Source organism: Zalophus californianus, chromosome 2, assembly GCF_009762305.2.
Source record: "Zalophus californianus isolate mZalCal1 chromosome 2, mZalCal1.pri.v2, whole genome shotgun sequence".
Taxonomy (NCBI): Eukaryota; Metazoa; Chordata; class Mammalia; order Carnivora; family Otariidae; genus Zalophus; species Zalophus californianus.
In genome coordinates, this window is record NC_045596.1 from 123,695,792 (window position 1) to 123,715,515 (window position 19,724).

General features: G+C 49.1%; 2 protein-coding genes across 5 annotated transcripts in view; one reads left to right on the forward strand and one right to left on the reverse strand.

The window, feature by feature from the left end:
- Positions 1–10,801, forward strand: part of ARHGAP10 (Rho GTPase activating protein 10) — a 341,466-nt gene extending 330,665 nt beyond the window's left edge. The window contains exons 22-23 of the mRNA XM_027599802.2: positions 588–679; positions 10,062–10,801. Of these exons, the coding sequence (XP_027455603.1) occupies positions 588–679; positions 10,062–10,150 (181 nt within the window). The 3' untranslated portion in view covers positions 10,151–10,801. The remainder of the gene's footprint in view (positions 1–587; positions 680–10,061) is intronic.
- A 5,853-nt stretch (positions 10,802–16,654) lies between these two features.
- NR3C2 (nuclear receptor subfamily 3 group C member 2) overlaps positions 16,655–19,724 on the reverse strand; it is a 332,631-nt gene continuing 329,561 nt past the window's right edge. For all 4 annotated transcript variants that reach the window (XM_027599952.2, XM_027599953.2, XM_027599951.2 and 1 more), the window contains exon 9: positions 16,655–19,364. In XM_027599952.2, the coding sequence (XP_027455753.2) occupies positions 19,209–19,364 (156 nt within the window). In that variant the 3' untranslated portion in view covers positions 16,655–19,208. The remainder of the gene's footprint in view (positions 19,365–19,724) is intronic.

Genomic DNA, 19,724 nt, shown 5'->3' on the forward strand with positions numbered 1-19,724 from the left:
GAGGGCATTTTGACAAGTGGTGAGAAGCTGAGCCTTGAAATGCCTTTCAGAGGCAGGCGGAGGGGGTCAAATAGCGAAGACCCAGCACAGAACAACAAACTCCTTCCAGAGTGGTGTGGAAGGAGACTGTCCACGCGGACAGATGGATGTCCACTGAGCACTGCCCCAAGTCACTCGGTGTGCACGCCTCTGCCCTTCACTGCTTCGCCTTCTGCCTCAAGATACTGGTGCTTTTCCTAATAGATGAACGCAGTGCTTAGGAGTAAACATACCCTGTGGCTCCGATAATGCTGAATGATAGGAAAAGGGCATCCTACCGGGCAGAGAGGAGAATTAGGTGATGAGGTTCAACGAAAGCTTCTCAGAGAAGCTCCCAGAAGAAAGATTTGAATTTGAAACCCGTCATTTACTTGAAAATCAAGTGCTGTAGATGTGCCCGATGTTCACTTCGCTGCTATTTGGTTGGTTGGTTTTTTTTTGGAAGGAGTTGTCCCACTGGTGTGGGAAGGGGTGGGGTTGGGGGGAGGTGAGGTTTCCCCTCCCAGTTTCTCACCTTTTAATTCGTGTCTTTCACATTTCCCTCTCAGTGTTGTCAATCGGAAGGCTCGAGCAGTGTATCCGTGTGAAGCAGAACACAGCTCAGAATTGTCTTTTGAAATAGGAGCAATTTTTGAGGATGGTAAGTGTTCGTGGGAGCTCTGTGGTAGCATATATTCTCTCCCCCCTTGGAATGTCTACAATCCGGAGTAAGCAGTCACTGGTTGTGGGCTTATCAGGGGCACACGTCCATCCGTTGACCCTTTGGGCAGGAGAGACCGGGCCCAGTTGGCTGCCGGGGGGCGTGGGGGGGTGGCTATGGAATTCCACTTCTGTTTTCATCTTGATGATTCTCCAGCCCTTTGAACTCTTGTGAATCTTTGTTCAGGACATCTTTCTCCTGAGGTAGAGAAGCTAGTGCCACTTGGAATTAAGAAATACTTCTAGGGCGCCTGGGTGGCTCAGTTGGTTAAGCGACTGCCTCTGGCTCAGGTCATGATCCTGGAGTCCCGGGTTCGAGTCCCGCATCGGGCTCCCTGCTCGGTGGGGAGTCTGCTTCTCCCTCTGACCCTCCCCCCTCTCATGTGCTCTCTCTCTCTCATTCTCTCTCTCAAATAAAATAAATAAAATCTTAAAAAAAAAAAAAGAAATACTTCTAATTTGCATCCTTTGTTTTCCTCTCCCAGAGTCCCCAGCCAAGCCTCCTCAATGCATCAGGTTTGCCAGATCTGAGTTACAGAAGAGAACTCTTGTCAAAAAATTTTGGTTTATAGTTCCCGTGACATTCTTTTGCTTTACCTGATCTTTGCTCATTTGAATAGTGTGTGAATCTCTGGATCTGGGTATTGACTTTGTACATTCAAGCAAGGGTGTGGATTTTATCTCAGTCTTTAATATTTACACACAAGTGTTCAGGAGCTCTGCCTGGCTTAATGTTTCACAGATTTCTCCTATGGTTCACTGTTTGTCTCTTTTCCCCCCGTCTCCTGATTTCTTCCTTAACAGTCTTGCTCATTCTTAAATTCACGGGTTGCTGTGGAAACAGTGATGCATGTGGGTGGAGCTGCCCAAAAGAGTTCTAGGGAGGCAGTGAGGATCTTAGATGCTTGGAATGGAAAGGTGGGTTAGCCAGAATGTTTGGAATATATGGAATATATCAACACAACACCTAGTGGTATATTGTCAGTAATGCAGTGTTTGCTGGTGATTGTCTTTTAGAAAGCAATTTGCCTATTTATTTATATTTGGGGGGGGAGGGACAGAGGGAACAGGCGAGAGAAAATCTTAAGCAGCCTCCATGCCCAGTGGGGAGCCTGACGTGGGGCTTGATCTCATGACCCTGAGATCATGACGTGAGCCAAAATCAAGAGTGAAATTAAGCGTCAGACGCTTAACCGGCTGAGCCACCCAGGCGCCCCGCAAGTTGCCTCATTTAGAATAGATTTCTATGTGTGATGTGTACTCTTGAGAGCCAGGGACTCCTGATAGTGTCAGAAAACAAACAACACTCCCATCAGAACCCCACATACAGCAGAATTATACCTTATGGAGAAATTTTATTCTTGGAGTAGAAGCAAGGTCATTCTTCTATCACCATGACACACACACATGTGATTTTGCCAGGAGAGCATGGTATAAAATCTGCCCTACTCCAGGCCCTTCACATGTTGGCCCACCACGTGGCAGGACAGAACGCTGAGACAGTAGTGTTGAAACCCACCCATTGAGAAGTGATGGTGAACGTTTACATTGTGTGGTGATTAGACCTGATTGGGAGCTTCTGAAATCCCTTAGGCTATATTGTTCCTGAGATGTTTACCTTGGTAGAAGGTGTATCTATTAGGATGCCTTTGGCTGCAAGAAACTGATACAACCGGCTATCAGTCGTGAAAATAGATTAGCTCCTACAGTGATTAAGTCTGGAAGGGTTGGCTAATTCACATTCTCAAAGATAGCATTAAAATCACGGTAGATCCATCTCTGCTGAGCCGTTCACAGCTTGTGGACAGGGGCCCGTGGCTGGCTTCCCCCGGTGGGGACGAGATAGCTGCCAGGTCAGGCATCATAGCTATGCTGGACCCTTGCAGAGGAGGGTGCCTCATCCTTGTGGTTTTTTTTTTTTTTTTTTTTTTTAAGAAGGAGAAAACTTTTCCAGAACATCTTCCTTCGTTTACCTACCCTCATATCTCAGTAGTCAGAACAAGGTCAGATGCTCACTCTAAACCCATCATTGGCCAAGGCTTAGGGCAATCCGAACCACACTGGGCGCCGGGACCCCTCCTCTGGGCACACAGACATGTGAATGAGGGTCAGGACCTCAACCAAATCCAGTTTCTGCCAGCATGGGTAACAGGGAAAAGGCTAACAGATGTCAGACATGAGAAACTAAGCTGCTCTACCTCTGAAGTCCCTACACACACACACGCATGCACACGCCCACGTGCACACACACACGTACCAGTATCTCACTGTGTTTAGGAAGAGGAGAGTGATGGATCGTCAACCCTGCAGTTATTTTGCTTAAGATCAGATTGGCTTTTCTACTTTCTCTGTGCCTTTGGACGAGTTTTTTTAAGTTCTCTCTGGATCAGAGTCTCCATCCTAATCTTCACGGACGTCTACAAGAGCGATGCGGTGTCAGGGCAGCATTTTGGGGCACGGGTGTAGGTAGGGCTTTGAGAACAGCACAGACGTCCGTGGAGGATGGGGCCGAGCAGGGAGCCACACTTGGCACACTGTGGGGTGCCGGGGACCGGCTCCATTCTGAGCCAAGGCCTGCCTCCCTCAGACGTGGTGCTCTGTAGTGCTGTGTCCAGTTCTGGCCAGGTCCTTGGCACAGTGGTTCCTTAGTCTCTCCCTCAGGCTGGCTGCCACCTTCTCCTACACAAGTATGTGAGCGTCTTATTTTATGTGAGCTCCTTGTCCTGTGCGGGCTCCCTGTGACCCTCCTGCACAGAGAAGCACGGCGGACACAGAGGAACGCATTCAGAACCTACACCGTGACACTTGCTGTGTCTTAAGGCTAGTTCTTAAAGGGTACAGAAAGTCAAAGGCCCTTAAGCAGCATTTATTCTTTTTAATTTGCACCTTCATCTCTGTGCATAATTGATCTCTTAACAGAAAATGCATAATTTGTTGTGTGCTTGCTTAGGATGTCTAGTGAAGCTCTTACTTGAATGGTTTGGGGTCTTCCCTTCCGGGGACCGACACAGAGTAGGACAGATGGGCAGCTCGTCCGGCCTCAGCTTCCGTGGTGGCCGCTGTGACAGCACCAGCCACGGGAATGTGGCCAGGACCACCTCCTTTCTGCACACCAGCAATACTTTGGCCTCTAGAATGTCCGAGACCTTTTCCCTGTGTTCACTTGTCCACTGGAGCCTTAGCGGCTATCATAAATGCTCTTGCAGTATAATCCCCTTTTGTACCTCATATGGGCAACAAAGGAAATTGGTTTATGGCATTCAGTGGCCTTTGGTAAAGACAAAATCCAGGTCAAAGTGGCCTGTGGGCCGCGTCATCAGTAGTTCTGTGGTTTGTAATATATACAACAGTGAGAAACCCCAAAGCAGAGTGTGGAAGAGAAAGGATCTTTAGTAATGAAGTAGCTTGATGGCTGTTCCTTGCTCTTTTGCTCTTACCGTGTGGACCTAGACGTAAGTTATGAGTTTAAATTGTAGGCTGAAGATATGTATCGTAGACACATGAATGCTTAGCTGTTGTTTAGGGGCAGTGCCTCCCATATCCCCCAGGGAGCGCCGTGTTTGTAAAGTCTCAGGGCAGCCTATATTCCTGTGACTGCCGTATGGACCTTCCCTTCTCTCCGGGCCCGGGGAGCTCCAGAAGCACGTTTGCCTGGTGACCAGTCAGTCCTGCTCTTTCCAGATAGGCGGCTTTTTGGCTGGCAGACTGTCCGGACAGACGGGGAAGTGGTGTCCCTCCATAGGCTGCCAGGCACGAGGAGGGGGCGCCCTCTGGTGGGAGGGTTTCCGGGAACTGGCCATCTCTCAGCAGCGCCACCCCCCCCCCCCCACTTTGTTCATTTCCATGTGTATATGTGGCTGAGCCAATGCCTTGGGGAGCAGGTGTGGCCCAGATTAATCTTTTAAAACTCCTGGTGATTCATTTTAAAGATCTCAAATATATAAGGAGTAATCCTTGCAAAACAATTTAGCATTATCTTGGTAGGTTGAGTCTGTACAGACCCCACAACCCAACAATTGTATTCCTGTACTCTTAACAATTGTACCTGTGGGAATCCTTACATGTTAAGTTAAAAAAAAAAAAAAAAAAAATGTGAGTGCCAGAAGGCTCTATATAATGTGGTTCTGGCTAGGCTCTGAAATAAGCAAAATAAACAGCGTATTAGAGATCTGTACATGTGCGATGAAACTGTGTTTTAAACCTAGCTGGGGTAAGAGGATGAGAAATACAACATTCAAGCTACTGGTCACCTCGAGGTGGTGGGGGCATTAGGTGAGCTAAGCAGAGGAACCAACCCAGGATGAGGCCCCCTTATCGGTCATGTGCTGGTGGCTTCCCGGTATTCACTGTATTATGGTGATGCTTCATAATACTTGAATATTTGTCATATATATTGTTTTTATTATGCTAAAAAAAAAAACCCACCCAAACTAGAACTGAGTCCATATTCGGTTCTGGAGCAAGCTTCTTGCAAATTATTCTTGTCACTGGCTCCCGTGCCCCTGTTGTTATGGGACAGTAAATGAGGAGGACGTGGGAAAAGCACAGTGAGATTTCACCTCGTACCCATTAGGATGACTGTTCTCAAAAACACAGAAGAGAGCAAGCACTGGCGAGGATGTGGAGAAATCAGAACCCTTGTGCGTTGCTGGTAGAATGGTGCACGTAGCTGCGGGAAGATGGAATGGAAGTTCCTCAGACAGATGAATCACAGAGTTACCATCCAGTCCAGCAATTCCACTTCTGGATATGTACACAGAAGACTTGAAAGCAGGGACTCAAACAGGTGTTTGGACACCCGTGTTCACAGCTGCATTTGCATGGTAGCCAAAAGGGGGAAACACCTGAATGTTCCTTAACGGATGAGTGGATAAACAAAATGTGGTGGATGTACGTATAATGGAATATTCGGCCATGAAAGGAATGAAATTCTGAGACATGCTCCGACGTGGGTGAACCTTGAAGGTATTAAGGGAAATAAGCCAGCCACAAAAGACCAAATTGTGTATAATTCCACTTACACGAAATATCTATACTAGGCAAATTCATAAAGACAGAAAGTAGCATGGAGGGTCCCAGGAGCCCAGGGACGGGGCTGGGGAGTTAGTGTTTAAGGAACACCGAGTTTCAGTTTGGGAAGGGGTAAAAGGTCTGGGGATGGAGATGGTGCTGGTGGTTAGACAACACTGTGACTATTCTGAATTGCACGCTTCCAAATGATCAAAATGGTAAATTTTACATTATATGTATTTTATAACAGTAAAAACAGTTGTACTAGGGAGTGTTGGTGTAATCGTCATCACATACTGATCGGGTTCTTCAGGCTGTGTAGCTCGCTAAGCGGCAGGACGGGGTGTGTAGCTTGGGCCCTTTCTCGACCCTGGCACGAGGGTCCCGCACGACCCTGGCGCTTGCTGAGGGGGACCGTGCTGTGTTACCTCTGCGGCGTGGGAGTCTGTAAGGAGCCACTAGCTGCCTCTGCACAGCCTCTTGGTGTGGGGAGCACAGCTCCTGACCTCTGGCCCATAGGGGACTGTGGCTGGCGGCAGTCCAATGTCAGGGAACTGGGGGGAATTACCTTTAGTTCACTTACCGCATTTCGTTCCCATGCCCACTACCTTTGGGAGCGTTTGAGGAGGGTATTTACTGCTCACAGTGTTAGTGACCCCATACCCAGACACCACAGACTGGGGGGCTTAAGCAGCAGAAATGTATTTCCCCCAGCTCTGGAGGCTGGGCATTCCGAGAGGGCAGCAGCAGGATCAGGTTCTGGTGGGAGGTCCCTTCCCGCTTTCCTCACACGGTGGGGGGGGGGGGGGCAGGAAGGGCGTGGGGAGAAGAGGAAGTGATCACTCTCCTGTCTCCTTACAAGGACACTAATCCCACCATGGGACCTCACCTCATGACCTCATCTAACTCTGATTACCTCCCAAAGACCCCACCTCCTAATCCCATCCCATGGGGAGTCGGGGTTCCAGTGTATGAATTCTGGGAGGACACAAACATGCAGTTCCTCACAGCTGTCTCGCTGCGTGCCCTGGCCTCCCCCAGCATGAGGCGGGCAGGGGCTCCACAGCTGACACTGACAGGTAGGGTACGGTCTACAGGGACGGGCACCCACACACATTTACTTCCCTGCATTGCACAGGACGTGGACCTGGTTGATGCCTGGCATCACACTTCATGTAAATTGTCTCATTTTAGTCTTTGCAGCAACTTCAAATGAGTTACTGCTTCCCTCTTTTAAAATGAGCGTGGCGGTCAGAGGTGATGAAGTAAATCATCCAGGGTTGCCCAGTCATGAAGGAGCCAGGATTCCAGCCAGGACCTCATTTCTCTTATACTCACTGCCTCTTGGAGTCAGAATCTTCCCCCAAAATGAGGCTACTTCCGAAACTGCCTGCATTCGGGTTCTCCAGAGAAACAAGAACACATGGGATATGTCTGTCAATGAGTGAATCGCTTTCCATAGATAGCTATTGGCTCATGCATTTGTGGGAAATGCACAACCTGCAGGGTAGGCTGGCGGGCTGGAGACCCAGGGAGGCGTTGCAGTCTGTGTCCAAAGGCAGTCCAAGGGCAGGGTTCCCTCTTCTTTGAGGGAGTCCACTCTTTGTTCCATTAATGCCTTCAACTTATTAGGCGAGGCCCACCTGTATCCTGGACGATCATCTGCTTTACTCAGAGTCTACTGATTTCCGTGTTCATTACATCTAAACATCTAGAGTAACACGTGGGTACCATGGCCTCACCAAGTTAACACATGAAACTATCACACTGCCATTGGAGGAAGCGGTTTGATCAGCTAAGTGTAGCAGGGATCCTAGGATGGGTCTTTTGGGATTTGATGCTCCCAGGAGGGACTGGGTCATCAATTTTAGTATATGTGCTACCGAAGCGAGCACAGGGACTGGGTCATCACAGAGGTGGTGAGACCTTCACAGGCCTCATCTGTAACCTCTGGGCCATCTTCCCTGTGCCTGGGGAGCCCAGCTATGGGCGCTTGGCCCTCCTCCATCCCATTCCCAGCCCTTGGCCATTTCCAAGCTCTTTGGATACTGCCAAGAGTCTCCTCAGTCCCCTCTCTACATTGGTGACCCTTCTCTCCTACCCTTTGGAGAGATGAGGGCTGCAGAAGAAGCAGATGAGGTGTGGAGAAGCCCCCTGGTCTGCGAGAGGATTGGTGCAGGATTCTCGACCGCGCCTGGTTTCCCACATCAGGCCTCCTTCACAGCCAGCTTCATGGGGGATTGCCTTTCTCTTCTGCTCAGCCTGTGTCTGTTAATACCTGCTCTGTGCGAGAGTGAGCGTTTGTGGTGTATAAAGAAACAATGAGCACCTCCAAGGTGTTCTTCCATAAGCTACTTTACGGACTCCTGGTAGCAGTCGTCCACGCTAAGTGCTGGTAGCCCCATCTTGCAGGGGAGGAGGCTGCACAGGGCCCTGAGGGTTCAGTAGCTCCCCGGTGCACCTGGCTGGCACCCACCAGCTGGGAGTCTCCCCTCCAGGCTCTCTGTCCTGAGCCTGGGGCCCCTTTCCACGGAGGCCCCCCAAGTTGCACAACCTCTGGGGGCCTTTCCCATGGAATCCAGTCCCCTTCCCCTGGCAGCGGCTTGTGCTGACATTGCCAGCTTGGGTGGTTTGGAATAAGTGAGAGCCTTTAAAAATCCTGCTCCGAGGACCAGTTTCAGGCTAGAAATCAGTGAGGGAGCAAAAAAGGTGACTGGCTGCCAGACTGCCTGGAAAGCACATACCTCATTCATTTGATTATTCGTTTTTTTTTTTCCTTAAAGATTTTACTTATTTATTTGACACAGAGGGAGAGAGAGAGAGAGAGAAGGGATCACAAGTAGGCAGAGTGGCAGGCAGAGGGAGAGGGAGAAGCCGGCTCCCCGCTGAGCAGGGAGCCTGATGTGGGACTTGATCCCAGGACCCCAGGATCATGACCTGAGCTGAAGGCAGATGCTTAATGACTGAGCCACCCAGGCGCCCCGATTATTCATTCTTTAAACAAATCCTCATGTGCCGGGCACGGTGCTGGGGGTGCAGGGTCCCTGTCTTATGTTAGAACCTAGACTAGAGGGGGAGAGTTACAGTCAACTTCCCCCCGCCTCTCTGTCTCTCTCTGTCTCTCTCTGTCTCTCTCTCTCTCTCTCACACACACACACACACACACACACACACACACACACACACACACACACACGGAACATGTACGGTGTATTTCTGGGGCTCTGACCTAGTCTGGAGCTGCTAGGACGGTCTCAGAGGGAGGGACGCCTCAGCTGCTCTCTGCAGGGTGAAGAGGCATCCTCCAGGCCTAGGCAGGGAGAGGAGCATCCGAGCCCAGAGAGCAGCCGTGAGGAGGTCACACTGGGGGCTGCCACACATTAGTGGGTGATGAACTCCATTTGCTGAGCTGCGGTCAGTGTTTCAGAAGAGAATAAAGAGTGCACGGTGCACAGCGAGGGAAGTACTGTTTCGGAAGCTTTTGTGTGGTAGGCACATGTCTGTGCGTACGGGTTTCTGATACACAGTAGTTGTTCTGGGGGGCGATCGCAGCTGCACGGCTTGGCCAGCTCCGGGCCGGTCCCCTCCCCTCTCGGCACACAGCTGCCACTTTGCTCCTGGCCCTGGTCGAGGCCTGAGTGGCAGCTTGCCCACAGTCCTTCTCTTCTGTATCTGTCACGGATATTTCTGGACATGAGCAGTTTGCCAGGCACTGCGCCCAGGTATGTGCGGCCTAGGCCCTGCCCTCAGGAGCACCCCATCCTGTGTGGCAGACAGGTGCCCAGACAAGGCCTGAGAAGTGCTGAGAATGGTCGAGGGCGTCTGCCCAGAGGTCAGGACATTAGAGGTCTCCGAGAGCAAGACCACCTGGTGGAGAGGTGGGGGGAAGGCGCTCGAGGTGGAAGGCACCGCGCTGGTGGAGAGTCCAGAGGGGAGGCTACGGGTTTGGGCAGGACCGGGTGTCTGCGCACCCGACCAGAAGTAGCTGGGGTCTGTTCCTATACATGCCGGCAAAGGTGATCGGCTCTGTGTTCTAGAGAGTTCACTGAGCTCCTTTGTGCACGGTGGATTGGAAGGAGCCAGATGAGAAGCTGGGGGACCAGTTAGGAGGCTGCTGCGGGAGGAATGATGGGGGCTGTAGTGGCCGAGGGGCAGAGCCTATAAATATCGCTTGTGCAGATTTGTAACCAGACAGCCCAGCTGTGGGCCCCCTTCTCTTCTGGTAAAGCCTTTAAGATACACAGCGGTGCAGTGAATTCCACAGGAAGGAAGTACTTGGGGGCATTTTGCTAAAAAGTGATTTCTCTTTTCAGTGCAAACCTCAAGGGAACCTGGCTGGCTAGAAGGGACCCTGAATGGCAAGAGGGGGCTGATCCCACAGAATTACGTCAAGCTGCTCTAGTGTCTGGCCGGTGAGGCCCCACGTGGACCTTGGCACCTGGGAACCTGCCTTCTCCCTCCAGGGCGGAACCCACAGCCACCTGGACACAGGAACTACATATCACCGATGGGCACTCCAGGGGCAGGGAGGGGGTCCTACGACCAGAGGCGGGGGCAGAGGACGTACCGGCACGGGAACTGCATCGATCTGTGGAGCGGGAGAAGAGCATCAGCATTAACAGAATGGACTTTTCATATGTCAAGCCTCGGGACTTCGGACTGTGAGTTTTTAATTATCCAGTCCTTGGCCTGCCCAGCCTCCCCCGCGGGTGATGGCTCCACTGGGCAGCGCACTGTGCACCTGCTGCTGAGATTCTAAAGGGAACTGTACTTACTCACGGTGGTGTTTGCAGGCTGTGCTCTTGGCTGTGGTTGATGGGGTGTGGAGGGGGCTGCTCCTGGCAGGCGGGGGACGGGTCCAAACCCAGAGGGCAGTGGAGAGATGCTCCTTCCTAGATGGCCACCCCGGGCCCCACCTTCACTCTAGAGCACAGTGGCGTATTTATAACAGGCTTCTCGTTGGTGCTTCTCCCCTGTGTGCTGTTTCCCAAACACCACCTTTTTGCCCCAAGCTCTCTGTAAATGAAATAAAATGTAATTTACTATTTGATTTGTGTGTCATAATGTGGGGAAGAGATCGTGGAATGCATTCCCTCTGTAATGTTTTACACTTTGGCATCCGGTGTGTAGAAATTCCTCTCCTCTGATGCTGGCACACACCCACGGGTAGAATTTAGTAACAAGGAGCCTTGCTTATCCACAGCAGGCCGTGTTCCTGACGGCAGCAGCCTTCTCTGGTGTGTGAACTCCTGGAAGGCCAGCTCCGGCCCCCTGAACACGCCTTGCCCCCCGAGGCGTGTGTGACTCCTGAGCAGGAGTGGGGCTGGGGCTCTGCCCCCCAGTGGCTTGTGTGTGAGCTGCATCCGTGCCGTGGAGGCCCGCCCTCCCAACTCGCGTCACTGGACCACTCTGTCCCCACCCCACCCCATATTCCTTCTGTTTTCCAGACCTCAGCGCTAATCTCTCCATCTGCATTAAGCCAGGCAGCGGGGTGGCCGGTCAGGCATCCAGACCGTTCCTGGAGGAGTCTCAGCCATGACCCTGCCCCTTATGGCACCCCAGCTGTGGGCGGGCCCCACTGGGAGGCTTCCTCCTTCTTCCCAGGCACAGACTAAACCAACTTCTCCTTTGTCCCCTGATCTGGAGTCCTTGGAGTATGGAGCTCCGTTTTAGGAGCCTCATGATTCTGAAGCCTGCCCCACTACAGGGCCTGCTGTGGAGGCCTGGCAGGTCTCTCTTCCCCACGGGAGGGAGGCTCCTCAGCCTGTCAGACTTTGCTCCTGAGAATTTGCCACAGGAAGGATGTGTCTACCGCCTCTTCTCCAGATGAGCTGATTCGAGAGCTTGCTGGTTATCAGGTTTGAAGTCACCTCCGTGGACCATGCAGGGTGTCAAGTTTGGGGTGATGGGTAGACGGAGGAATGGGCCTGTTGAAAAGCATCCATGTTTTACATAAAAAAAAAAAAAAAAAGACAGTCTGAGTGCAATCTAATTTAGAGTAGTGACCTGTGGGCCCAGAGGAGAGGGCAGGGAATGCCGAGGAGCCCAGGGCCACACAATAACGGCCAGCCCTGGCGTCCTGTTTTCTGAGTTATCACTTTCTGCTCACGCCCCTGCTTAGGGATGTGGAAGGGGAATTTGGTTTATGAGAAGAGTTACTGATGTGTCCCACTTTAAGACAGCCCTCTGCGGGACAATGCAAACCTCCGGCCACTTGGAGTGGGCTCAGTATAGCGCTGGGAGTGATCTCCTGGCAGTTTTCCTAATTGCTTTATCCCTTTGGGGCCTTACAGATAAGCCCTCCTGCACCAAGACCTGATTGATTTGCTTGCTTATGGGCAATTTCCATCCTTGACAGTGAGGTGCACCCTACCTGCTGGTCCCCGCCCAACGGCTGTTAACCCCCAAAGTGTGTTTACCGCCCCTCACTTGGTCAAGGAAATTGCTACTAAGTCTGACTGCCTGTGTGATTTTGGGTCGATTAAATTGACTCCGTGATTCTGTTTCTGCCTCCTAAAAAGAAAACGATAGCCAGAGGTTTGGCTTGAAATGATGTAACCCAAGTGGCATGCCCAGCATGTAGTATATGTTTAGTTAATGGGACCTGCTGTCCCCTGTATTGTTACCACTATGATTGTCACTAGCTCCTTTGGTGTCAGGGCCATTTGTGTTCCGTAGGGTGACAACGGGCTGGTCGCGAAGCCCCAGAACATGCCGGGTGCGAGGTCCCCAACAGCCCCAGGCCCTGCAGACCCCTCCTGTGGCGAGCCGGGGAGGAGCGCCAGGGGGCAGCCAGGGCTGTTTGCCTCTGCCAGCGGGGACTGGTGTGGCCAGGTTTGCCAAGGCATCCAGGTAGGGAGCTCCCCTCTGGGTCTGGCCCAGAATATACTTAGTAACGGGATCGTGAGGTGTTCGCTTACACCGGCAGATCATCTCCACTTCCCCAGATGAGGAATAGGGTGTATTTGTTTCTGTGTGTCTGCTGCATGGGCGTGGCCAGTCCCCCGAGCATCAGCAGGGCTCTGGCCTCTCAGCCCACCTCATTCAAACCAGGCCTCCAGCCTGTGTTCATTGAGAGTCCCCAAGGGAGGTTTGGGCAAAAGCAGACACCCAGATTTTGTGTTTCTGCTTGCCATGGGGGCTGTCTATGGGGCTCACATCTGATTGCATCATCCAAGGGCCTGTTCTGGAGACCCCTGTGCCTGTAAAGAAGATGCCATGTGAGATTAGAGCCAAAGAGCTTGTGGGGTTTTTCTCCTCCTTTCCTTTGTAGTAGCAGAAACATCTGCAGTTGGGGGCACGGGGCCGGGGGGCCGGGGTAAGCAGTGGATTTTCTGTGCCAGTGACGGATGTTTAACTCATTCTTTCCGTATAGTGACTGAATGAGCCTGGAGAATTTATCCCATTTTATTGATAGGAAAATAGAGGCCCTCAAGGACAAAGAGCCTTGCTCAGGTTCAGTCAGCTAATCATGTTCTTTTTGCTGTACCATCTTGCCTCTGGGGGCCAGCCAGTAGGGGACAATGGCTGTTTTGGGTTGATTCACACTCCCCCTCCCAAATTCGTATGCTGAAATCTTAACCCCCAGTACCTCAGAACATGACCTCATTTGGAAATAGGGTTGTTACAGGTGTAATTAGTGAAGATGAGGTCAGTACAGTTGGGCCCTAATCCAATATGACTGATATCCTTATAAAAAGGGGAAATTTGGACACAGACGCACATAGAAGGAAGACAACGTGAAGAGACACGTAAGGAGAAGACAGCCATCCACGAGGCAAGAAGGGAAGTCTGGAACAGAGCCCTCCCTCACGGCCCTCAGAAGGAACCAACTCTGCCAATACCTCGATCTCAGACTTGCAGCCAACAGTTTGTGATACCTTTTACAGCATTCCCAGGGGACTAATACAGTGGCTACCTGTATGAGTCTTGATTAAAAACAACCTATTTTGAACCCTTTTTCACTATTTTATACCTTGGTGACCTTGGGCAAGTGACCTTGACTTCTTTTTGCTTCTGTGAAGAGAGTACTACCGACCTCACCGGGATGGTGTGACCAATGGTGACGTGAAGTCCGAGGGGTGCGCAGCCGGAAACACAGTTCAGTAAGTGGAGATGGGAGCAGGCAGCCGGCAGGGTGGCCTGGTGGTGGGAATTAGTCTCTACCCCCCTTCCTGTCTCCAGCCACCCGCTGCTTTTCTCCAGGTCCTTCTCCAAAGGCCAATGCTTGGTCTTCCCCTCTACATTGTCTGACCTTTCCCTGCCTTCCCAAGGACATACTCTGCCTCTGTCATCTTGGCCTTGTCTTTGTTTCCTCTTCACCTCGGTGCTGAGCCCCTTCTCGCTTTCTTATGTTTCCCCTCCAATCTCTCCAAGCCAGTCTTGGTGACTCCTTTTCTCAGCCAGATGTTTTCCATGACTTTTTGAGTCTTCTTGAGCCACACAACTTTCCTTCCTTCCTCTTGTCCAGAGATGTTATTCCAGGAGCGCGTGGCTCCGCAAATGCCTTCTCAGAAGCTTGTTAGCATTCTTTTTCCTTCACTGGCCTGGGCAGTAATTTATTGCTACCCCACTTGGGTCACCTGACATATCCTCCTAATGCTCACGTCTGCAGAAAGTGTCTCAATCTACTCGTTGGAGGAATACCTTGGGGAATTTCTTGCTATCAGAAGATCAGCTTGATTGGAAAGCAGACTTCCGCATTTTGCCCAACAGGAGACCCACACTTTGGACTTGGACAGTTAACATACCAGATTCATTTAGGCAGCTCAGTGCCATGTGCTGGTGTTGCGATTTCTCCTTCCTTGGAGGATTTAGCAAATGAGGCAACACTGCAGACAGAACAACTCAGAGAGCAGCAGGAGCATGATCCAACCCAGCTCAGCCAGTCTTCACAGGAGCTGTGACCCTCTCTGGACCAGGCTGGCCCAGGGTATGAAGAACCAAAGAAATGGGTTTTTCAGACCATGGATAACCTGGAGACTGCTGTCCTGGCAACATCAATTCCATGAAAAAGCATCAGAGTAATTGCGAGTGGTAGATTGATTTAATGATCCTAAATTTCACCCCTCTCTGAATCCATGTCATTTTTGTGGAGGCCTCCTATGCTGACTCTAGGCTTGACCTTGTAACCAGTTTTGGCCCATGGAACAGGAGGAAACGATGCAGAGGCTTGAAAAGTGTTGTACCTTTCCACTGTCCTTCTTATTAGAACCTTGCGCCTTACCTTTACCATGGAAATATGCCCAGGCTAGCCTGCTGCAGGATGAGAAGCCACACAAAGCAAAACCATCCTAGACCAGTTGACTGCTGGTTAACTACAGAAGCACGATTAGGGCTGACTCAGCCAAGCCTGGTCCACATCAGCAGGACCCTCCAAGCTGATTTGTAAACTCAGGAGAAATAATAAAAGGTGGTTGTTAAAACACTACATTTTGGGGTGCTTTGCAGCTAACTACCTGCCACTCTGCCCCGCGGTTCACTTTGCTTTGGGTATAGTCTTGGTCTGTGCTGACCATTCAGATCATATTCTAATCAATTCTCCAGTGTTGTTTGGGAAGCCACTGTTTGATTTCCAAGAAAACTGCTGCACTAACAATTGGATGACTTGAAATTAAAGTGCCAGAGATACTGTAATCATTTCAGTCTGTGTACACTTGCAGTTTATAAAAAGTATGTTAGCGCTGACTTGAACATAAAGGGACAATGTTTTCTATTTGCTTGAGGGGCATTCAGTATACCGAAGCAAACGAACACCTAATTATACATGCATCACCATGCATAATTTCTACCGCTCTCATGTACAGTGGCTAGCTGTCTCAGTGGCAGAGACTTCGTTCTTAGCTAATGATTCCTCAATGTGCCGCTGGAGTTTTTGCGTCCGAGAGCACTTTTAGAAGTTCTTAGAAATAGAGTCACCCTTGTCCCAAGAATGAGTCTGCTCTAGTCAGAAAGGACACCCACTTTAATTAAGGGTGCACATTGGTGTGGCCTGCTCGTCTCAGAGGGCTCACAGCCTAAGATGGTTTTTATTTAAAGTTAGGGGCCTTGGTGAAAAGCCTTGCCCCTTAATAGGTCAAATTCCATAAACTTTGAGAAAAAATTAACTGCATTTATAGATGTTTTATAAACAAATTTGTTGCACCCGATTCTCAAGTTTAGAACATTTTTTTCTCCCGTTCTGTGTTTAATGGCCATGTTATGTTCAGAAATCTTCCTATCATGTTAAAATGAAGTTGAATTTGTTTAATGCTCAACTAGTCTTCTCTTTCTGGAAGCAAATAGTTTGAATGATCACCAGTTAAATGACAGGTTAAAAATGTACTTGAATTGATTTTTACATGTTTTCTAGTTTTAAGATGAGCTGATAATTGTTTCCTGCTCTTCTGTGGTCCATATTAATGAGTGAAATCAAGAGGAGCAGCCTGTAAGGAGTGTGAGAAGCATTATGGGGAGTGGAGTCTCTCGTCGGCCCAAGAGGACCCTGGGGTAAAGGAGCAAGAGAGGACTGAGTGGAAGAACTGTGGAGTCAGACGGGACATCTGGTCTACTCAGGTCAGTCTCAAAGGCTGACAAACGATCAAGCTTCCCTGTGGCTGTAGAGAGAAAGGCAACGTGCATAGAGTGTTTAGCAGCTATGTGGTGGGCAGTACTTGTTGTTAAACTGTTACCGGTTGTTTTAGTCACCCACATGTTATTAGCAGTAAGAAACAAGGCATCAAATCAGTCCCCAAAGAGTATAATTAACATGTGGCTAACGGGGGGGGGGGGGGGGGGCCTCTAACATGGGGGAAAAATGTTACTCTGTCTTGGATGTAGGTGGAAGCTCCCGTTCTCAAGATGTGGAGGGGCACAAAGTCCAGGTGTTCCTACAGACATCCAAATGAAATGTTTCCAAAACAACAGGTGATTAAAGTAAAGGATTTATTGTAATCTGCTTACAGTCCTTTGCAAAGACAGACATATGTTTTTGCATAAAGATATAAATTGCTTCATTTTAAACTAATTTAGTGTTTTTTAATTATATGAAGTTTTGGTGAAATATGAATTGTACCAAACCAAGATTTTTAAGAGCAATATGGTACAAAAATAAGAGCAGACAGACAATTTGGACTGGGACAGGCATTCAACAGTGAATTTAGAATATGGCTTTGCTGTTTAATCAAGCAAAGTTACCTGGAGACACATAAAGAGCCAGTAACTTTGTTAATACAAAGAGCTGATGCAGACTGTCTCCATCCCAAACCTGGTTACACTGAAATTCCAATTTCATAAAACGTAAGTCTGAACTAAAAGCTGCTCTCGTAAGCCATTTCTTTTCTAGAAACTCCCAGTCTGCATGCTGTGTATTTATCACCTTCCAAGTGTGGCTTTCATATTGCTGTGCATGTAAGTTGACTGTATTTAAAGATCTGCCTATAAATTAAATTACTGAAGTTGCAAATTATGTTAAGAAAAACTCCTCCCTCTGAATGCAGCTTTCACAGGTTCCCCCTTGCATAAGGCAGGTGTCTTCTGAAAGACAAGGTAATGTTGCCTGCATGGTGAACCCTGGAGAAAAGTGTGGATCCCAATGCTGCCTTCCCCTGGCCTTGGGCTTCTCCAGCGACAGCTTTTCGATTTCACTGAGTACCTGATGATTATCACTTTTAAAAGATTAATTTGGCCTCTAGTCGAAGTCGTTTATTTAGTGCAATCATATTGTGAAGTTTCCCCAAAGATAGATAGGTTTGTGATCTGGGGCAAGAGAAAAGCCATAAATTGCATCAGTGCCAAACAGACTAATGAATTAAAAATTTTAGTGCCACTGTCTTGCTTATATGATCTGTAGTTTTTTTTTTTTCCAAAACTGTTTATGTATAAAATTTTTAAAACCTACATTTTAAAAATCTAAAAACCCTCTAATTATCGTGGGTCTCCACGCGATTCTGACCGAACCGTGCCAAAATGCATCTTCCTGGTGCGTCCTGCAACAGCCTACGTGTCCCCATGACCAGTTCGGGAGTGTAAAACCCCTTTCCCAGCCCAGAAGTGAACATTGTCACCTTCTGCAGATGTAGAGAGTGCCTGGCATTTCCTTCCCAAAGGAGGAAATGCGATTTTCTAAGACGGAATGAGACGACTATGCTCTCTGGGCCATCGCATTTCCACCTTGGGCTCCTAGAGCGGATTCTGCTTCAAGAGGAAAGCAGGAGGAGAGGCCGCTCTCCTAGAGCTGCAGGCCCTCCCAGGACCTTCGCTCACATGTGGCGCCAAATGACACCTTTGAGGAGCTGCAGACGCCACAGCACATCGCTCCCCAATGGACGCAGAATGGAGCAGAAGCCGGAGAATGTGCTCGAGTCCCATGAACACCCCCAGCACGAGACCAAAGACAAAACAAAAGTACAGAAAAAGTAGAAAGGCTTAAAGACAACCAAACAGGTTTAAGTGTGGTTATTTACAACAGAGACTGTAAAATGGTAAATTAGATATGAAGCTAAAAAAGGCACAGCTTTCCCTTTCTTAAATACACTGTAAACGGTTCATTATGCATGCAGAACATTTCACTTTACAAAAAAAATTTTTACCTTGTTTAGACAAAGATAGTACTTAAATAGTCTCCAGCAAAATAGAATTCTTTCAAAAATACTTTCCCCTTCATCCTATCAACCATTAAAGTTTTTTTTTTTTGTTTTTGTTTTTGTATGTGTCTCATTTACAAAAGTTCCTTACACCTTAGTTCAGGTCCTTCACAATTTATACATACATAAATGTACAGCACAGCAAAAGACTGCAAAAAATTATTTGTAAAGCCAACACAATAGATACTAGAAATTGAAACCAAGGCATTTGTTTGTTTAACATCTTATCCGTTCTAATTAAATAATAAATGGACGCTAAGGGTGTGTATACCAGTGATGCAGAAGACGGTGGGCAGACAGGAACCCCCGAGGGGGCTGCCGTTCCCCTCCACGTGCTCTGTTATTACACAACAGGAATCTGTATATATTTTTTCTTTTTTTGTGTTTTTTAAATAAAAGTATATTAATGCCCCATATTGACTATACGTTTTATGTGCAACCGAGGGTAAGCTCTAAAAAGTTCGTTAGTCCTTGAACCCTTTTAAAACAAGCGAACGATACCAGAAACTACATGGCATAGTTAAAACTTCCATCTGTTAAAATATCAAAATCAGAGTTATTGACTAGATATGGCTTTTCATCCAGAGGAACAGGAACGTGTTTCTAAGCGCTGGGGATCGGAGAGGGAAGAATCCTTCCGACTGCTCAGGTCTTGCCAAATCCATGTCACATTGCTTTCCCGGCTCCAAACCTTTAACATGATTTTAAACTTGAGAAACTGCTGAACAAGTAAGAATCAACCATCACATGTTAAAAATCGGATTTCTTGGGTCCTTGGTGGGTGTAGAACAGCATGGGGAAACTTAAGGCAAAGCTCTCCTGGTAAGACATCCTCCGTCACTTCCTGTGAAAGTAGAGGGGCTTGGCGTTCCCGGACTCCACCTTTGGCAGCTGGTCACTGATGATCTCCACCAGCATCGCGGGGAACTCCACTTTCAGGGCCTGGGACTCTCGGAAGGTATAGAAGCAGAATTCCAACAGGTCGCTCACCAGCTGCAACACAGACAGGGGACATGACATTGGGGGCCTCTTTTCCTTTCCCGCACCCCGCTGCGTCCTAACTGGCGTAAGCTCGAGCAGCCTTCAGAGATCCAACCAGGGACGCGCATCTGTGATGCTGCCTGGCTTGGCTAAGTCGTCTGTTTTCGGGGAGGAAGGGTGCTCACATCACTTGTCATGGAAGGCGCCTTTCATGCACAACAGATTCGGCCAAGAGCTGAGTAACTATCGAATACTGACTCTCCCGGTGGCCACAGGGTTAGGTAGAGTTCAGAGTGGCTGGGACGCGGAACTGCTCGCACCAAATTCTCATTCATGAATGTGTGGATTCAGTGGGGCAGGCATGCACCTGTA